A 20,729-nucleotide genomic window follows, 5' to 3' on the forward strand; every position below is an offset into this window, starting at 1 on the left:
AAGAGTTCAAACAATTTAAAAACTCACCTCTTTCAGTCTGAGAAATGATACAATAATACGTTGTCATGTGCCATGTTTTTTCTGCGTAGGTTTCGGTATGATGTTAGTACAATGACTCTCTATTAAACTTTGAGCAATCAGTTTCTTCTTTCTAAAACTCAGTATATTTGCATAGAATTAGCGAACATTTTATTGTTTCTGTAAAGTCGAAAATTAATTAGACTGCACGGAAATCAAGTTTAACTGAAAACATGGGGACACCTTTGAGGTCAGGGACACCTTTGAGGTCTTCACAGACGTCAATTTGTGAAATTCACAGATCAATTGTCATCTTATCACTTTTTCTAAAACTCAGTAACGTTGTTTGTCCTCAATCCGTCATTTATAATCATAGCCGCAGTATATGTTTGATCCATCCATTGGATTTAAGCTTTATCTACTGCAACAAAGTTACTTACATAATGTGTGATGCAATTGCAATAATACGGTCGCTTGCAATCCCCATTTTCTTGTACACGATAACCAAACCTGTAGCATTGCCCTGCTCAAGGCTTTCATTAGACTCCCAATACCGTAAATCTGTAGTTCTCAATAGAATTACTGACTCAATCAACGAGGCAACACTTCCAATCGGAGACAATGCTATCATAACAAAAATAGGGTTATAGTGAGCAAGTGATATCAAAAACACGTACTACAACCATTCAAATGTTACGTAAAAATGCATCATGACAAATTTTAAACTCTTTCCTTGTAATTACTTTTCAAATGTATAATGCATGTCCTGTTCAAATTTTAACGCTAAGGAATATGTGTTGCACGAACTAGAAAACCAGTTTGATAAAAATGTTAGCAACGATCGACAAGAGCAGCGATATGCCAAAAGTTGGATGACAAGCGCCACCAACGACTCTGCAAGGATCATTGAGATCAGGATTCCAACCGGTGGCAAAGATTCTCGTCGGAGCACCGCTTCCTTCGTGTATTTTCATGGGAATGGCGAAAACAGTGGCACCTTTTGAAGGCAGCTTGTCAAGATTTGCGACATTTTCGAGAACTGAAACAGAACATATTGTGAGAATGCTTTATAAAATATGGGTTTCTCGGTTTAAAATTTGAGCAGAAATTGCTGTTTCATGAAATGGTGACCGCCAAAATCACAATATTTACAACGTTTAAGGTGTTTACAAGAGGACATCATAATTAATCCATCGAACAAGAAAATCGTTATTACAACACTGGAAATTTTCATTACGTCTTTTGTCCACAGTCTGGGTTAGTGATTATAACATGTCTGTGTGTCGATCGTCAACACAACGTTTGCTGTCAGACAAACGCATCACGACACCCTAAATGACGTGCTTCGGCGCCGCGCAGCCTAGCACACAAACTAAATATAAACACTGGACTCACCTGGGATATCGTTTTTAAAAAATGTTAAGTGGCTACCAAGTGTTCGGGACTGACCATGATCCGGCGATGGCGTGTCGATTCCCACACATTTTATCTGAAATACAATGACGTAAATTCCTAAAACTCACAGTTTCCGAGAAAATATTATATAACTCCCGACATGCCTCATTTTTCATGTTCGCACACTTTCCATTTCTTTCTCAGCCTATTATCATATTTAGTTAAGCAGAGGTTACCAAAATACCAGTACTACCGCTATCTCCGTGTGTAAATGCGCTGAGCCTGCAACTAAAGAGTTAGAAGCGGTAAAGCTTCACCTACCTTTCTGTTATTAACTAGCCATCTTGCCGCGTCGGGATGAATTCCGGGAAAATGCAGAAGGGATGCATTGTTCGTTTCTAATCCAAGAAAGGCTGTCTGGAAAAACAAATGTACCGGGCTAGAAAATTGGCCCCATACCACTATTATAACGATCACTGCTAAATTGTTCGTTACGCCAATACGTGTGAAAAAGTAAAAAGGTGCTTAGCACCCCCCTTGCATTACTCGCAATTTTTTCAAAATGTGGTGTTATTTTTTACAGCTCTCTTTATACTGTTACGTGCAGAGGAAAACGAACAAAAGGGTGAACTCAGCAGTTTACGTTTAAACAAAATTTATTACGAAAACAAAACTAATTGCTAAGTCAGGGACAGAGTACAAGCTTTAAAAGTGTACAGACTACTTATCTCAGCTGGGACGGCAAAGCTCCAGTCTCAGAGTTGTAACAGTCAGTCGGATGAATGAACAGTCCTTTGGCTTGCAGGCTTGAAGCTGCACAAAGTCCACAGTATAAATCCAGCGTTGACAGTGAAGGTCTTGAAAAGTCTTGAGAATGACTACTGCTGGAGTTTAGTAACACACAAGAGACACGATCCCAAAAGTCTGACTGGAAGCTGTGCACGTCCCTTTTATAAAGGCATATAAGAACAATCTAGAACTTTTATTGACATGCTAATTACTGTTCTAAAATTATCTCCCTTACACAACTAATCAACTTTCCAGAACATTCCAAACATGACTAATTGAATTCAAGGTTGTGAGGTCATCAAGGGCAGTGACCTTGAGAATGTTCTAGACTAATTGAACTCAGGTCATGATGAGTGTGGGGGGAAATGACCTACATAACACACCCCCTCTTCAAAAAAAAAATTTTTCAAAGAAAAATCTTTCTTTTACAAATGTAATCTTGAAAAGGATTTAAGTACTCAAATTTTGTTTTACTCTAAAGTAAAGTTTCTTGAAAGTGAACAACAATAAAATTTCTTGAAAGTGAACAACAATAAACTCTAAATACGAGAGAGACAGTCTGCAATTAAATTGTCTCTGCCTTTGATATGTCTAATGTCAAGATTAAACTCCTGTAACATTAAACTCCATCTTAGCAATCTCTGATTTTTGCCTTTAATTTCTGTAGAAAGACAAGAGGGTTGTGATCAATATAAACCACTATTGGCTGATTTGAAGAAGTAACATAAACTTCAAAATGCTGTAAAGCTAATATCAAAGATAAACACTCTTTTTCAATTGTAGAGTAGTTTCTCTGGGATTTGTTAAATTTGCGTGAAAAATAGCAAACAGGATGATCTACACCATGACTATCCTCTTGCAATAAAACAGCACCAGCAGCCGTATCACTAGCATCCACAGCTAATTTGAATGGCAAAGTGAAATCTGGTGCAGACAACACTGGAGCACTTTGCAGTATGGCTTTAAGTGTATCAAATGCCTGTTGGCATTGCTCTGACCAAACAAACTTTACTTTCTTTTTAAGTAAGTTAGTCAAAGGCTCAGTAATTGTGGAGAAATTTGGACAGAATTTTCTGTAGTAACCAGCCATACCGAGAAAGCGCATCAGTTGTCGTTTGCAGTTTGGTATGGGAAAACTTGAAATGGCACTGATTTTGGCATCAACAGGTTTTACCTCACCCTGTCCTACAGTATGTCCGAGGTAAGTTACCCTAGCCCAACCAAACTCAGATTTGGCAAGGTTGACAGTCAACATTGCTTTGCTCAGTCTCTCAAAGAACTTCCGCATGAGCTTGATGTGTTCCTCCCAGGTGTCACTATACAGGACTACGTCGTCAACGTAAGCTGCACACCCGTCTAGCCCGGATATGACGTCGTTGATCATCCGTTGGAACGTTGCCGGAGTTCTTCATTCCGAATGGCATCACCTTGTACTGGAACAATCCGTCTGGTGTAACAAAGGCGGATATTTCACGAGCACGATCCGTCAGAGGGACTTGCCAAAATCCCTTCAGTAGGTCAAATTTCGTCACATACTTGGCTTTTCCCACTCGGTCGATGCAGTCATCAATCCTCGGGATTGGGAAAGTGTCTGTCTTTGTTAAAGTGTTGACCTTCCTAAAGTCCGTGCACATACGATAACTGTGATCTGATTTGGGAACAAGTATGCACGGCGAACTCCAGTTACTTTTACTGGGTTCAATAAAGTCATTGTCCAGCAGGTATTTGACTTCTTCCTGGAGATATTTCGCTTTTGTTGGATTCAGTCTGTATGGATGTTGTTTTACAGGCTTACTGTCCCCAACATCAACGTCGTGATAGATGACGTTTGTCCTCGTTGGAACATCTTGAAACAGGTGTTTATATTCATGGAGCAGTTCTTTCACCTGTTGTTGTTGTTCTGGCTGGAGGTGTGCCAACTTTGTAGACTCCAGCTTCTCCAGGATTTCTGAGTTCTGAAGCTTGACCGAGCCCAGCTTTGAGTTTAGAGTATTTTCACTCAAGTCAGTTTCAGTATCACTATCTTCATAATGGTTTGAACTGACTGCACTGACAGGCTGAGTTATAGTAGGATTATCCCTATCCAAATATGGCTTAAGCATATTTATGTGACATAGCTGTTTTTGTTTTCGCCTGTCAGGTGTTATTATGATGTAATTTAAATCACTCAATTTCTTATCAATTAGGTATGGCCCAAAGTAACGAGCATGGAGTGGTTTGCCAGGAATTGGAAGTAGAACAAGAACTTTTTGACCTGGTTCAAACTTCCGTTTTGAGGTGCTTTTATCATATTTGGTTTTCATTGACTGCTGAGATGACTCAAGATTTTCTCTGGCTAATTCACATGCTTTAGAGAGTTTTGTACGAAATCTGACACATATTGCAAAATATTCAGACAATCATCATCGTCTGACAGGAATTTCTCTTTAACGAGCTTAAGTGGGCCACGGACTGTATGTCCAAATACAAGCTCAAATGGGCTAAAACCAAGAGACTCCTGAATTGACTCTCTAACAGCAAAGAGCAGAAAATGAATTCCTTCATCCCACTGCTTCTCTGTGTCAAAACAGTAGGTCCTAATCATGTTTTTCAAAGTTTGATGAAATCGCTCAAGAGCACCCTGACTTTCTGGATGATAGGCGGATGACCTATACTGTTTAATGCCTAGCTGATCCATTACTTGTTGAAAAATACCAGACATAAAGTTGGAGCCTTGATCGGACTGGACACATTTAGGGAGGCCAAATAAAGTGAAAATTTGACTAAAGCTCTCACTATAGTCTTTGTCTTTATATTTCTCAGTGGTATGGCTTCTGGGAACCGAGTTGATGTACACATTATTGTCAGCATGTACTCATTTCCTGATCTTGTTTTTGGTAAGGGCCCAACACAGTCTATTAGAATCCTACTAAATGGTTCTTGAAATGCAGGAATTGGCTGTAAAGGGGCCTTTGGAATGGTCTGATTCGGCTTTCCTACCATTTGACATGTGTGACAAGTTTTACAGAAATGTGCTACATCCTGCCTGAGATTAGGCCAATAAAAGTGACTGAGAATTTTATGATAAGTTTTCCTGACTCCTAAGTGACCAGCCCAGGGCGTTTCATGGGCCAGGCGCAATATTTCAGCACGATAGGGCTTTGGAATCACAATTGATGTTTTATAGCCCAATCGTCATCAACCAAAACATCTGGAGGTCTCCATTTACGCATGAGAATACCAGATTTTGTATAATAGGAAACAGAGCTATCTGAAGTTTTACCTTCATCATCTACCCTGTCAAACAAAGACAAAATATCTGGGTCTTTGTGTTGTTCTGCAATGAGATTTGATCTAGAAATGTCTGACTTTGGTCAGCAGAAGTTTTACTGGAAGTTTCAAATCCACGAGGGATAACGGAATGATCCGTGTCAAACACCTGACTGAGAAAGGTGTCATTTAAGTCAACATCTGTGACATTATTTTTGAGAGTATTTTGATTCTCAGAAGTTTTCTTTGACATGGCTCGAGTAATGGCACATGATGGGAAAGGCCGGGAATGTCTTCCTCTATTGGCTCTGGATTTTGATCTAAACTAGGATTATCAGTCACAAGTGGATTAGTAATGACCTTGTCCCCAGCAAGGTCGTTTCCAAGAAGAAGGTGAATCCCTTCAAAAGGCAAAAAGGCCTAATACCTAAAGTCACAGGTCCAGAAACAAAGTCCGAAGACAAATAGACATTATGGAGAGGAACAGGAATGTAGTCATTACAATCTACCCCCTTAATAAGAACTTTAGAACCTGAAAATGACTTTTCAGAAAACGGCAGGGTATCTGCCAACAAAAGAGACTGGGAAGCCCCGGTATCTCTTAAAATTTTGACAGGGGTAGCGGAAGAGAAATCACTAGAAAGTGATATAAAACCATCATGAATAAATGGTTCGAAAATACCCATAATGCTATCTTGAGAAGAATTGACCTTGACCTCATTAATTGGGGATAAGAGGGGTTTAACCTCAGAAAATGTGTTGCACACATTATTAGACTCTAATTGAGTTGATGAAGAAATAAAGCCGGTGGGCTTAGATCCACTTTGACCACTTTGACCTTCACGTTTTCTTTTCAATTTGAAACACTCTGACATTAAATGGCCGTCTTTCTTACAATAATTACAAGAAAGTGTACCGAACTGTTTGTCAGAAGGAGATTGAGACTTGGGATCTGATGATGTGGGAGTGTTACTTGAACTCTGTGAACTGTTGTCATTTGATTTCCTACTCTCCTTTGAGAAATTCTTGGATGAAAAGGAGGAGTTAAATTTACCTGCATTGTTTCTGTATGAAAAGGACTGGGATGGTTTGCTGAGAAATGAAGATTTGTGGGTCAATGAATAATCATCGGCCAAACGTGCAGCAACCTCCAATGTATCTGCCTTTTGTTCATTGATAAACGTCTTGATGTCACTCCGGATGCACCTTTTAAATTCCTCAATCAAAACAAGCTGTCGTAATTTGTCATAATTCTGACTGACCTTTTCAGAAGAGCACCAACGATCAAACAGTTGTTCTTTTGTTCGAGCAAATTCAACATAAGTTTGATCCTTCACCTTCTCACAATCCCTAAATTTCTGACGGTAAGCTTCAGGCACCAACTCATAACCCTTGAGAATTAATTCCTTCACAGAATCATAATCTGAAGCCTGCTCTACTGACAACTGAATGTAAATTTCTCTGGCTTTACCCACCAAAGCACTCTGCAAAAGCATAGACCAGGACTCCTTAGGCCAATCCAGACTCTGAGCAATTTTCTCAAAATGAAGGAAATATTTATCAACATCCTTTTCTTGGAAAGGGGGAACTAACCTGAAATGCTTAGTGATGTCAAACTTGTCTGAAGGGAAGAATTTTCCTGACTGTCCAAGCTCTAAACGTTTTATTTCTAACTGCAGTCGGTGTTCTGCTAATTCTCTTTCCTTTTCTTTTCCTCTCTTTCTTTCTCCCTTTGTCTTTCTTCCATTTGTAATTCTTTTTCTTTCATTTCCAATTCCCTCTCTTTCTGTCTTTCTTCCATTTCTAACTGCATTTGTATTTTTCTTTTTCTAATGCCTGTCTCTCCTTTTCCATTTGTAATTCTTTTTCTTTCATTTGTAATTCTTTTTCTTTTTCTAATGCCAATTTTTTTAGCTCGAAATCTGCCTGTATTTCTAATTCCAATTTTTTGAGTTCGAAGGAAGACTCAGGCTCATAATCTTTTAAGGCAGACTCCTCAAAATGGCCAGAATTAACTAAATGTTTTGCAATCTTGAACTGTATTTCTCGCTTGCGCATAGATCTTTTGACATCTACTTTAAGGAAATTGGCCAGTGCTATGAGGTTGTCTTTTCTGAGGGAATTAAATGTGTCCTGATCAAGGTCATCCATAAATTCGTCTGGCTTGAATTCCGCCATGATTGAATTTCGCTGAGTTCACAGTATACAGTAGTTTTGAAAAGGTAGGCAAAATGTTGTCAAACGGCTCAAAATATTCGTATCCCGGACGAGCCCCCAATTTGTTACGTGCAGAGAAAACGAACAAAAGGGTGAACTCAGCAGTTTACGTTTAAACAAAATTTATTACGAAAACAAAACTAATTGCTAAGTCAGGGACAGAGTACAAGCTTTAAAAGTGTACAGACTACTTATCTCAGCTGGGACGGCAAAGCTCCAGTCTCAGAGTTGTAACAGTCAGTCGGATGAATGAACAGTCCTTTGGCTTGCAGGCTTGAAGCTGCACAAAGTCCACAGTATAAATCCAGCGTTGACAGTGAAGGTCTTGAAAAGTCTTGAGAATGACTACTGCTGGAGTTTAGTAACACACAAGAGACACGATCCCAAAAGTCTGACTGGAAGCTGTGCACGTCCCTTTTATAAAGGCATATAAGAACAATCTAGAACTTTTATTGACATGCTAATTACTGTTCTAAAATTATCTCCCTTACACAACTAATCAACTTTCCAGAACATTCCAAACATGACTAATTGAATTCAAGGTTGTGAGGTCATCAAGGGCAGTGACCTTGAGAATGTTCTAGACTAATTGAACTCAGGTCATGATGAGTGTGGGGGAAATGACCTACATAACATACATAATGCAATGCCACGAACTTACAAGTTCCTTTTGTTTCGGTGTATTAGTGTGAACACCCCAAACTTTTGCTATAAAAATAGTTCTAGTCAGTGATTTGTGATTTAACTTGTTAAAATACGGGTTAACACCACAAAACAAGCAGCAAGAATTAAGTTCAAACTGTCATGATATATATACCCTATTAAGCCATTGGAATCCCCGGCCAGAGTACACCATAACTATGACGCCATCTGGGATACGACCATTAGCCTCTTCCCAGGCTTCCAGATCGGCAACTTCCATCTCAGCTAACGAATCCTCGTCCGCTTTTGCCTTTATATCAATCTTCACAGCTGGCCCTATAAGAGCGTCGAGGGGCACGTCGTGAACCCGAGGTTTTCCCTGTGGTAAACGAGGTTAGGGAAAGCATACAGTAACTTGAACGATGAATACAGCGTAATCATAACAGAGGATACCTTAGTGTTTCTCCATAAACAGTCGATTTGCGTGTTTGACAGCAGTTATGAAACGAACGCCAGCTGCACTGTCATTTAAGTATCCATATAAGTATATGTGCGTATTACATATATGTGTGATATCTATCTATCTATCTATCTATCTATCTATCTATCTATCTATCTATCTATCTATATATCCATCCATCTATCCATCCATCCATCCATCCACCCAAGCACCCACCCACCCACCCACCCACCCACCCACCCACCTATCTATCTATCTGTCTGTCTGTCTGTCTGTCTGTCTGTCTGTCTATCTATCTATCTATCTATCTATCTATCTATCTATCTATCTATCTATCTATCTATCTATCTATTAATAGGGTATATCGGGGAAGTGCTTCCTACTAGGAAGGCAAAATCAACACAAACAGTGACTGCTCCCACATATGTCAAATCTGCCCCCTAGTTTTGATGAATGGGGCACAAAGAGTCCCCTTTCAGTGAACATGCAGAGAAAACACTGATCTTGCCATCCCTCAGAAAAACTAGCTTTTCTATGGAGTATGGAGAGAGAGAGAGAGAGAGAGAGAGAGAGAGAGAGAGAGAGAGAGAGAGAGAGAGAGAGAGAGCGTGTGTGTTCAGAAAGGCTTTGCAATTGCCTGTGTCTGGGCTCGTTCAACACACATATTCTCTTGGGCCGTTTCAGATTGTCGCATAAGTTCAAGAAACGAAATTATTTCGTTTACATCAAAACCCCCTAACTGAAAGTTCAAAAGTGCGAAATGTTGATGTCTGCCTGGGAGTACAATGTGGCATTTTGCTATAGCCACTAAGGAGTATGTATCCACTAAGCACAGTAATCGTCAAGTAATCAATCAAAGTTGAGTACTAAACATGGGATGACGCGAACGAGATGGAAACAGTTACAGCAAAATTTGTTGGTACAAGTGTGCAGTTTTTGTTTATTTTTACACACTATGTAAAGAGTACATATAATCACAAAATAAAAGTGCGAAAATGAAGTTCACAAATTGAATGGAAGTCAACTCCCCTCCCCCCGTAAACGAACGAATTTCGCTTTTTGAACTTATGCGACAATCTGAGACGGTCCCTTACCCTAACAAAATGAGATGGTGCGTCCATGTGAGTGCCTCCGTGCTCAGCTGCACAAATGCTGTTGCCTTCGTAATAATATCCCCCTTCTGTTTCTCCACGGAATTCGATGTTTAATTCAAACGGTCTTGAGCCCGGCCAATAGATGGTTTCATTTTCCTTAAAGCGGTAACTCATGTCCAAATAAGGAGACGGACCGCCTGCCTCTATGTTGCAAGGTTCCGGAATATCGCCGCGCCATCCAGTGGCGAAGATCCGCGCTGGAGCTCCACTGCCATCATGAATTCCAATGGGCACTGCGTATATGGTAGCACCGGTCGCCGGCAATTGATCAAGCTGTGCTATAGTTTCAAGACCTTTGGAAAAAGAACAAGATGGTATTTTGCCCCAGAGCCCATACAGAATGTTTTAAGTTTAGCTCAAACTTTCCGCAAAAAACATTGAAGTGCTCTATTAACCTTAGAACCTGGCACTATACGGTTACAAAGAATACAAGTTTTGGATCACCCTCTAAGAAGTTTACCATTAGGGAAAACTAATATAAATCCAATAGCGCTCACCTTGTGCTTACTCTATAGGTGAATAAAAGTTGGAATTTTTGAGCAACCAGACGATGAAAACTGAATTCACAAAGGTAACAGACTAGAACGGTAATAGATATGGAAATCTTCCCCATAACTTGTCCCCGAAACGCACTGTACCTTAAAAGGGATAGAATAGTACAGGAAAAACGCAGGCAACAGAGTGAGAATGACTGTAAATGGACAGGTGTGTGATCAGCTCTAATTCTCGTTTAAAACTGGAACAGTGCACAACTTTCAAAGGAGAACAAAAGACTAACTAAATCACATAAATAGTCAATGTTAACGAACGCTAATGCGAGAACAAGGGATTGATGACTGCCATTTTAGGGTTAGGATATTGGCGCATGCGCCGAATATAGCTCACTGTGTGATTCGAATTACCGGCTGTTTAACAGCCAGTTTGACACAAAACAATGAAAGTTTGTACTGCTGTATAGTCACACGATTAAAGTATGCTTAAAGCCCCAGTAATGTTAACTTTTGATGATTTGTTTCATTATTTTTATTGTATATATCAATTGCAACTTCTTATTCTACCCTCCAAAGAATGTTGAAATACCCACTTTTTAGCTTATCAACTTATCATTCAATGTGTAAATGCATTTTTATTGTTTACATTGGAATCGTAGTTCGAACCAGAAATCACTTTTCAACAATAACAATGCAGTTTACACAAAGGCTGAGTTGACAAGCTGGAAACAGTGTATATCAACATTCTTGGGGGAGAAGAACAAGGAATTATGGTTCACAATCAAAATAAAAATTGGTAAAATTATCATCATTAGCATTACTGGGGCTTTAAGGCAACCGCGACCCGATCAGATTATATCAAAGTCATGTTACAAAGGGCAAAAAACTCTCCCTTTACTGACAAGCACTGTAACCCTTCTTTACTATTCCAAATAAAACATATTCAAATATAAACAAGAGTCGTTGACTTGCATCATAGAAGTATGCCACTCATGTATGGTAACAGTTATTTATCAAACAACATTGAAGTCCCCCTCCCCGCCCCGCCTTATTGATAGACTCCGTGGCAACTTAGATTAATACATTTTGTAACTTACCCGGTATATTTTTTTCAAATAGAATCCGATGTGCCTGAAACGTCTTTGATTGTCCGCAATCAAAGGAAGGGGTATCGATACCAACAGCTTTGATCTTTAAAAAAAAGGCAATGTTACAATATGTTATTGAAACATCTAATATTGAAGTTTGCAGTCTTTTTACTTTCAGCTACCTATACCTTTCGATTTTACCACCAAAATTATAATAAGTGCTCATGCGGAATAGAAGCAAAATGCGCTTATTTACAAGCGATGCATTCGCTGTGTTTTTGAAAGAGTGTCAGGCAGGTGAAACACTGAATTTGAATAAACCATGCACTAAACCATGCACATGAATAGACTCAAAGATTCGTCACTTGAGGGCGCCAGGGGAGCGTAGAGAGCGCCAAAGCCGAGCGATGGATCTTTCAGTCTAATACATGAACAGTCATAGAAATTGGTCTACATTGTATTCCTGTGAGATTGTTCATACGAATGTATTTTGTTCTGTACCGGTTACATCATAACTTCTTCAGCGGTCGTTTTCCATTTTTCCATAGCGCCCAGAAGAAGTAACAATGTTGATCATACTGAACGAAATTAACCTCTCGTTAAGTGTTTGTCACGACATGTTTAATGTAATGTAGGATATGCCTCCAGCTGGGACAGATATTAATTCGGACTCTCAAATATTTGCAATTCTTTTCTGATCTATCACTCGTGGGGGCTCATTTTAAAGCTCTTAGTGTAAGAAACACTTTCACCCTCTTTGTTTTTTTCCAAAAAATATTTTCCCCATAGAGTTAACACAGGGGTGGCGGCCATTTGAATTTCAAATAAATGTTCACTAACACCCTTCTCTAATTCCAAATTTTGCTCGGTGACTCCTGTTTTACATTCTTGATTTTGTGTGAGTATGGTTGAAAGTTTCGTAGAGGAAAGTTTGGGCTGAAGTTTAAGGTTTTTTTCGCTTTCGAGGCGCGTGCTACCTTAATGAATAATTAAGAATTTCGACTTACCCTTCTGTTGTCGACAAGCCATTGAGCAGCTTCGGGACTGATTCCAGGGAAATGAAGCTGTGATGTGTCGTTGGTGTCTGTTCCTAAAAAGGCTTTCTATTGGAAATTAAAGTGTTCGATATAGTCAGAGCATTGTATTGTAATCCGCTCACCGCTTTTGAAAAGTCAATCAAAATTCATCCGACAACAATAGGTTGTTCACTCTTATGAAGTTCACGGGGACAACTATAAAATATTGCGTCCTTTATCAGAGAGAGACGTCATGAATATCTTGATGGTCAGAATATTACAAGTAATTTATTTTAAAAGACATTCCAAAGCTTCTATATTGAGGGTATTATACTTGTGATCAGGAACCGTGTATCAAAGTTCAATGTCAGATTCATTATCACCGACTAAAGGTGAAATCATTATTTTAAATCGAAAGAATATATTTCTTATCATCTATCTAGCTCGCAAAACATAAACTTCAAAAGCATACACATGTGCACCTGCTTTACAATTGTCATAAATGCTCGAATTTTATTTTTATCAGGCAAGAAGAATGAAAAATATGGACAAGATAAATGCACAGTATCTTCTTTTACCCTTTTCTGGCAGATTTGCCAGTACGTGTAGGTTTTCACTGAGGTCAAAGTTGCTAGTCATTTGTCGGAGGCAGTGTAAACGTTACACTCAGTGTGACAGTTTTCGGACACGGTAATGAATTTCGCCCAAAAAGCCTTTTCATATATGACGAGCACTACGAAATCTTATTACCATACCTTTTGAAACTTTATTTTGTTTATCCTCAAACCTCAAACACGGAAGTGGCATTTAGGGGGTCAAAGTTGCCAAATTATTGACCCATGTTGAGTGCGCAGTTAATCGGACTGCTATCGCAGTAATCGGACGTCGTATTTGGAATATGATTATAGGGACTAAATATTGATATTTTGAAACTTCAAACCCCCGATTTTCAATTTCGATGTGTTTAGAAAACTGTATGTAAATATTTCGTGATAAATTAGTTACGTTTAATCCATGGACGACGCAACTATATTTCGACGTGTATGGCGCTTACATATCGGACATGGGCTGTCTCTGTGTGTTGCGTTCGACACCTTGTATCGTACGGTGTGGCTAACTTCGCCAAGTTTGTAGCCCGAAATAGCTTCTACCGAAAAAAAAACTATCCAAAACGGGACAGCAGCGTCACCTGACTTAATATGCTGTCACATGACTTGTAAAACGCTATCAATACGGAGCGAAGTGAGTACAACGAACAGCATGTCATTAAATGTCCGAAAACTGAGGTCGTCCGAAAACTGTCACACTGGTTGTATTATTAATCTTTACGGCCCTGATACGGCTTTTGCCGCCCGAGTCGTACGGCGGAAGCGCCTGAGCGTGCGAGGACCGTGCGCCGTTTAATAGCTGCTTACTATATAGCTGCTAGTTTAAAACTGCTTTTCGAATATGGTATCAAATACTGGAGTCTACATAGACACTTTAAACCGGAAAGACTAGGATATGTATACAAGAAGTGTACCTTGTCTGGCCATCGACTTCCCCAACCACTGTAGACCAACAAGATGACGTCATCTGGTATCTCTCCGTGGATTTTCTCCCAGTCTTGTATGTCAGAAACGGTCAACTCGGCATCGCTATTCTCGTCTGCCTTATCTTTGATGTCTAGCTTGACTGCCGGTCCAATTAAGGTGTCCAGTGCTACTTCGTGGACCCTATTGCGCCCCTATGTCAGTAACAAATGTATACGGTTGCTACCATTACGATGACCGAAGTCAAACAAAGCATGACAAATTCCTTCCTATTTTGTTTTTCACTTAAATGAATTACCAATACAGTATTTTTCCGTTCTGTCATATACCATTATTTGTGCCTCTCTCTTTTCCTCCCTCCCTCCCTCACTCCTCTCTCTCTTTCTCTGTCTGTCTGTCTGTCTGTCTGTCTGTCTGTCTGTCTCTCTCTCTCTCTCTCTCTCTCTCTCTCTCTCTCTCTCTCTCTCTCTCTCTCTCTCTCTCTCTCTCTCTCTCTCTGTGACTATGAGAAAACACGACTGCCTTTTTGTGGTATTCGCGTACGAAAAAGGCCTCCAGGAATTTTAATTCTGCTTCGCAGCTGTGTCGAATTTACTTTGTGTTGGTCTTCGCAAATGGTATTCAATGGTATATGAAATGAAATATCGGCTGTGATCTCATTATTTAATTTAAAACAGAGTTCAGATTGCATATACAATTTCTCCTGGCGGATTTCGTGAGACGTTGACCCGTATCGCTAGTCACTGAAAAGCCTTGCTAATGGATTCATATCAAACAGTAACAAAGGAACCATAAGGGTAAAAAATTAATGTGTGCTACTGATCTTGTGTCAAATTTTGCGAAATATTAAAAAAAAACATGGTCTCAGCTGGCCAACATGCACGTCTCCTACCTTGACAAAATGAGCGGGAGAATCTACATGCGTCCCTCCGTGTTCGGCTGCACAGAAGTTATTCCACTCCATGTATATTCCGAATCGATCATTTTCTCCAGCTTGCACAATCTCTAATTCGAAGGGTCTTGCTGTCGGCCAGTAGATGGTCTCGCCCGTCTTAAACGCATATGTCATATCCAAGAAGGGGGAGACGTCTGCTAATGTTGAGACAATCGACGTGGCAGCGATGACGATTACAAAATATGTGGGAAATACTCCTTTCTTCTCCATTGTAACAAAAGTCTTGATATTCTAATGGACTACTTCCTTGGTGTCTCTCTCGGTGGGTTTTCTGTCGATTTTAAATGAAATTCGTCAGCCTCAATAACACGATGACCATAAAATACTTCACTGGCCAGTTTCACAATGTCTTTTTAAAGACATATTACCAAGACTGCATAGCTCTAGCGTAAAACAAAGCTCTGGAGGCCGTCGTCGGAATTGCGCGTATGCGACTTTCATGTTTACAAAAAATGTATTTATGCATGATATCTAGATGCATCACTTCAACATAGCTGCAACATTTAAATTTTAGGATATACATTGTTAACAAACATCTTTCAACTTTCATCAATCGCCAACGTAACCTAGATATAGTGTTTACATTGGTCGCAGGGGTCCCTGGCAACCTTTGGGCACAGGTCCGATGACTGACTTCCTTAAAGTACGCGACCGCAATTTGTTTCCTTCAATGTAAAAAGTTCAGTAACTTTCGATCCCGGATTCGAACTAACAAAGTACGGCAAACAGTGTCCTAACGAAGGACATCACAGTCAAAGCCGCTTTGCCAAATCCCCATCCTTTATAAAGAGCGGTTTAATATAGCCGATCCGAGTTGTTACAATCGGCTGCGACCCCGCCAAGCGCTGTAGAGTTCATGAAGCACTCGTACTCACACACTTGCACAGTCGCTTGTGAATCGATATACGACAGAGGTGGTATGCACTTTGAAAGTAGGAAATTGCGAAATGGAATGGCAGCTATATGTACGCAGATATCGCCGAGTTCAAAGACGGATTTCCATCATAAGAGGCCACAATTATTCATAAATTAGCATCAATGACTTCAAGGACATCTCCAAATTCATACCTGCTATCTTTTGTGTCAAAAACCATCTTCGGTGCACGTCTGGGTGCGATTTCCGACGGGACCCGCGCTTTCGACATGAAACCGCGACTTTCTCAAATTGGCAGAGGGCTGGTCAGCAGCGGGTGCATTAGCGCTGGTAGTGTGATACCCTAATTTACAATTTAAATGTTTCAAACTAACAGGAACTGACAGTAGATCACAGCGCCACTACTTTCAAACCAGACGCTGACCATCTTGCTTTTCTAATGCATACCACAGCGGCCGTCGTGTATCGATTCACAAGCAACTGTGGATACTCGCCGTCACACATCGCACACAAACTTTATCAAAGAAATGAATACATCCTCGGGGACAATTCTGTCCATCAGCAGAGCTATCTACCAAGGGTAGAAAATTCAGCAAATTTCTGATCGGATTCGAACTCACAACATAAAGAGGAACAGTCATAGAATGTATTAGCAAGGTTTCGCATTTACATAGCGTAGCAAAGGAACATAAATTGTTTTCAAAAGTGTCGCTTTTGTGACCTTTGGTATTAGATTTATGGTGTTATTGAATACTTTTGGAAAGATGCAGAGCCACTCAATCGTAACAAAGTTGACAAAATCCTAGTAGAATTCATTCATATGCTTTTTACAAATCATTCTGGATAAAGGACGTCATTCTCTCATCATACCCATGTAGCCTAAACAGTCTAGCTTTGAGAGTTTTTAGTGCCAGATTTAAGAAACACGTGGCGAAGTTTGACCCTGTTTGGCCTACATCGATTCACACGGCCGGGGTACGCTCTAAATATACATTTGTTTATTAAAATGGCATGCTTGCACAGGGATCCATCGCTCGGTCAACGATGGATGTGAGTTTGTAAAACACAATCATGCATGATCAAATAGCCTGACCCTAGACTACATGCGATTGACTCGTCGTTTGTATCAGTGAGAACGAGACTAAGTTTGAGAAGGGGTGACATTTTGAGATGTGTTAACCTTAGGGATCGTCTCAGATTGTTGCACAAGAATATCTATTCCCTGACCACATTACATCGTCAAGTAATCGATCAAATTTGAATATTAACCATAGCATGACACGAACGAGGTGGAAACAGTTACAGCAAAATGTGCAGGTACAAGTGTGCAGTTTTTCTTATTTCTACAAACAGTGTAAAGAGAACTTGCGATCACAAACTAAAAGTGCGAAAGTGAAGTTCACCAATTGAATGGAGGTCAAACCCCTCCCTTAAACGAACGAATTTCGCTTTTTGAACTTCTGTGGCAATCTGAGACGGTCCCTTAAGTGATATTTGAACACCAGCACATCGTACCAACCTAGGTCGACATTGCAGTGGTAGTTATTTGGCCAATGCTGCATGTGCAAATACAGTCAGCATCTCAAACGATACCGAACTCTATAAACTACCGGATCGAATGCCAACTTAAAAGGCCACCAGATAGGGTTGGAGTAGGTGCTTATAAATTGAAAAATAGAATTAAACATGTCGGAATGAAAATATTATGTTTTACTAGTTTTAAATAAGAAACGCGGACGTGCTTCTGTTAAAAGAAAACGAGAGAGAAAAAGTGTAATGTATTATGCTAACACATGCGTGCTCGACCTTTTGATAAACTTTGAAGAATGCGTTATCATAAAGACCTCACCACCACGAGTTTATTTGTTGACTTCACAACTGTTCGTTATCGTCTGTTTGTTTGTCGATACGTCATAAATCTATCATAACGTACCCTGTAATAGCAGTTTGGTCTAGAGACAATGGGTTATTTTGATCTATCGTTTCCTGATGTGTTTGCCATGATATTATGTCTCGCCAAATGTTTTGGTATATCCCGACTGTATAATGACGTAATGCACTTAGAAGCATTTTCATCCAATTTATTTGCTGAGGAGAGTTAACGACGGACACCGCTCGAGCACAATACAAACTATCAGTTTAGGATTTGCAAATGTTGTCGAGGATTTCTCGAATCTTCAGCATATGCGTTTAGGAAGCGGTAGTTTTACGTGTCATGGGTATCCACTTACCGTTAAAATGTGCCCAGGGTGTCTCTACTTTCTGGTGACAAGCTGTCACTGGGCTGAACATTAAGTACAGCAAATGGGTGAAGTAAGCCCGTCCACATCCGGGTGAAAATGTGAAGGACTGACTAGTAGAGACAAAGTTACACCGCAAAATGCGATCGAATATCGTCAGAAGGTCGATTTTCGCAATGTGTTTACTGTACTGCTATTGGCCAGAGGTTGCTTAGGCACTAGCTTGATGTAAACAGAGTGTCTTGAAGGATTGCGTTCTGGTAAACCGATATCTCTAGTATAGTGTCACATTATGCTCACTGCATTGTAGCTCTGGAAGTAACTCGACTATATCGTTGTCTCTCAAAATGGTATTTAAAATTCTGTTGACTTCTTTTTTTAGTCAGATCCGTTCGCTTACTTCGAATATACGTATTCTCTGGATATAGCAGAATAGCTTAGTGTAAAAACGCTTCGAGTTTTCGGAGTATCGAGTCGTATCGGTGACGTGAATGAACGAATTGTGCATTGATGGCTAAAGTTTACTCTGACATCCAGTGTACGCCCGGAGTAAACACAATCAACTGAGGACGTACAGAGGGAAAGGATTGATAACGGTCCAATACATCAAAGAATGAATCGGTTTGGTTGTAAAACATGGACAATATCCAGGCAGTTAGAGGCAGATTAGGGTGGACCATTTAATATTGCTGGGGCTCTAGAACATTGATGAAGAAGCGCCATTATATATATGTTTTATATATATATATATATATATATATATATATATATATATTATATATATATATATATATATATATATATATATATTTATATATATGAAATAATGAATAATGGTTGCCTATCGATAAAATTAATCCGAAAGTTTGACAAACTTTTCTCTTTTATAGTGCGCGCTACTGATGTTGATGAGAACTATCACTGTAAAATATAAACACAGGCTTTCTATAGCTGTGCGACTAGTATGTAAGGACAGAACGGGTATTGTTGCGTTGGAGTGGACTTTTCCATGCCACATGTGTTAGAAGAAGAATTTCATGAACAAAAAAGCCTTAGATTACCTGTTTTCTTTGTGGGTGATCTGTTTGGATGGATCACATTCACCCACCTGGCATGTTTAATGAATAAATATGTACATAATTCTCTTCAAACATGAATTCAGAGTCTTTCACACGATGGTAATTCTATCCTAGATACACAAATCGACCCTGAGATCAATTAAACAATTCATAAGCCATAAAACGATACCACTTACTGGATCTCGCAGTTTACCAAGTTGGAGAACTGGACGCACCAACACTTGCTTAAATATCTCTCAGATATTTTGGCCAGGAGTTATCCGGCAAATTGGACAGCTGCAAGTAGGGTGACACGAAATGAAAACTTTTGCTTGAACGTGCTCCTAACAGGCACTCTAGTGAAGAATTCGTTGATTATTATAAAACGTTTCCAAAAAGTGACGCGGAGTACTCTATTGGTCAACATTTCATTATTTCCCGTCACCTTGTTGTCGGGGACACCGTCAAGAATTGAGTAGCGCGTCCGCAGAAAAACATGTGCCCGAAAGGTCAATTTAGCGCGCACCCGCTGAACAAGTTACAACTTTGGCCTTGTGTTTATTTTTTCTAAGACAACAAGTCTGACAGTTGGTTAATTCGAGGATTGACCTTCTCGCGCACTGCTACCCTATGGAGCCAACGAGTAAACCGTACTTGAACGGTTATTAGGAAGCATTCGGGTTTTTTTTATGGGGAGGGGGCTCGGTGGAACCTAAGCGACAAATAAAATGCCAAAACCCCTCCAAATTAAATATCTACAATGTGGAACACGCAAAAATAATTCATCAGATTTGATTCATTAACCCTTTGCACCTTATGGCCATGGGGTGGAAAATTGGGTCCCTCAAAAGAGACCACCCTCCCCAGGTGTCACAGTCCATATCAGTAATATCTTAATTTACATATAATTTCTCATCTGACCTGTGAACTTTCAAAGAATCTTTTTTGAACTATGCAACTAATCACTCTGGTGAAATTCCAATATCATATTTGTTTTTCATATCTGCTCTTTTAAACATATTGTTCTCATCACGAACATTTATATCAATTGTCAAACATTTATAAAAGCACAGATTTAGCTAGTTTTGTATTTTAAACAAATTATTCATATTTTCCTCACAGACCACAATATATAGTGAATCAACCTTTTGGTAAAATTCCAAAATCAAATTTTTGCACACGTGTGCTTGTAATCACCCTAGTGTAATCAAGTACACTAATATCAATAACCAAGAGTCTATAAATACACAGATTTAGCTAGAGTGATAGTTTTCGGAAAGGGTAGTGAATTTCGTCCAACCAAAGTCGTTTCATAAATGACGAGCACTACGAATTCTTATTACCATACCCACGGTCCCTCATTTTGTGGAGGGACCGTGCCATACCTTTTGTGTTTATCGTCAAAGTGTTAACACGACGGAAGTGGTATATAGGGGTCAAGTTGCAAAATTTTTGACCCCGTGTTGAGTGCGTAGTAATCGGACTGCTATCGCAATAATCGGACGTCGTATTTGGAAAGTGAGTAGGGGCTAAATGTTGATAATTTGAAAC

General features: G+C 39.6%; 1 protein-coding gene across 1 annotated transcript; it reads right to left on the minus strand.

Annotated features, from left to right (window-relative positions):
• Positions 1-713: 713 nt before the first annotated feature.
• On the minus strand, positions 714-16,191 carry LOC139137387 (uncharacterized). The gene is made up of 10 exons (XM_070705442.1): positions 16,075-16,191; positions 14,944-15,277; positions 14,042-14,245; positions 12,511-12,606; positions 11,513-11,606; positions 9,865-10,217; positions 8,486-8,689; positions 1,735-1,830; positions 1,414-1,507; positions 714-1,057 (listed from the first exon to the last, which is right to left on the minus strand). The coding sequence occupies exons 2-10, from the start codon at positions 15,214-15,216 to the stop codon at positions 825-827; spliced, it is 1,647 nt and encodes a 548-aa protein (XP_070561543.1). The 5' UTR covers positions 15,217-15,277; positions 16,075-16,191; the 3' UTR covers positions 714-824.
• Positions 16,192-20,729: the final 4,538 nt, after the last annotated feature.

The sequence above is a fragment of the Ptychodera flava genome, chromosome 7 (genome assembly GCF_041260155.1).
Source record: "Ptychodera flava strain L36383 chromosome 7, AS_Pfla_20210202, whole genome shotgun sequence".
Taxonomy (NCBI): Eukaryota; Metazoa; Hemichordata; class Enteropneusta; family Ptychoderidae; genus Ptychodera; species Ptychodera flava.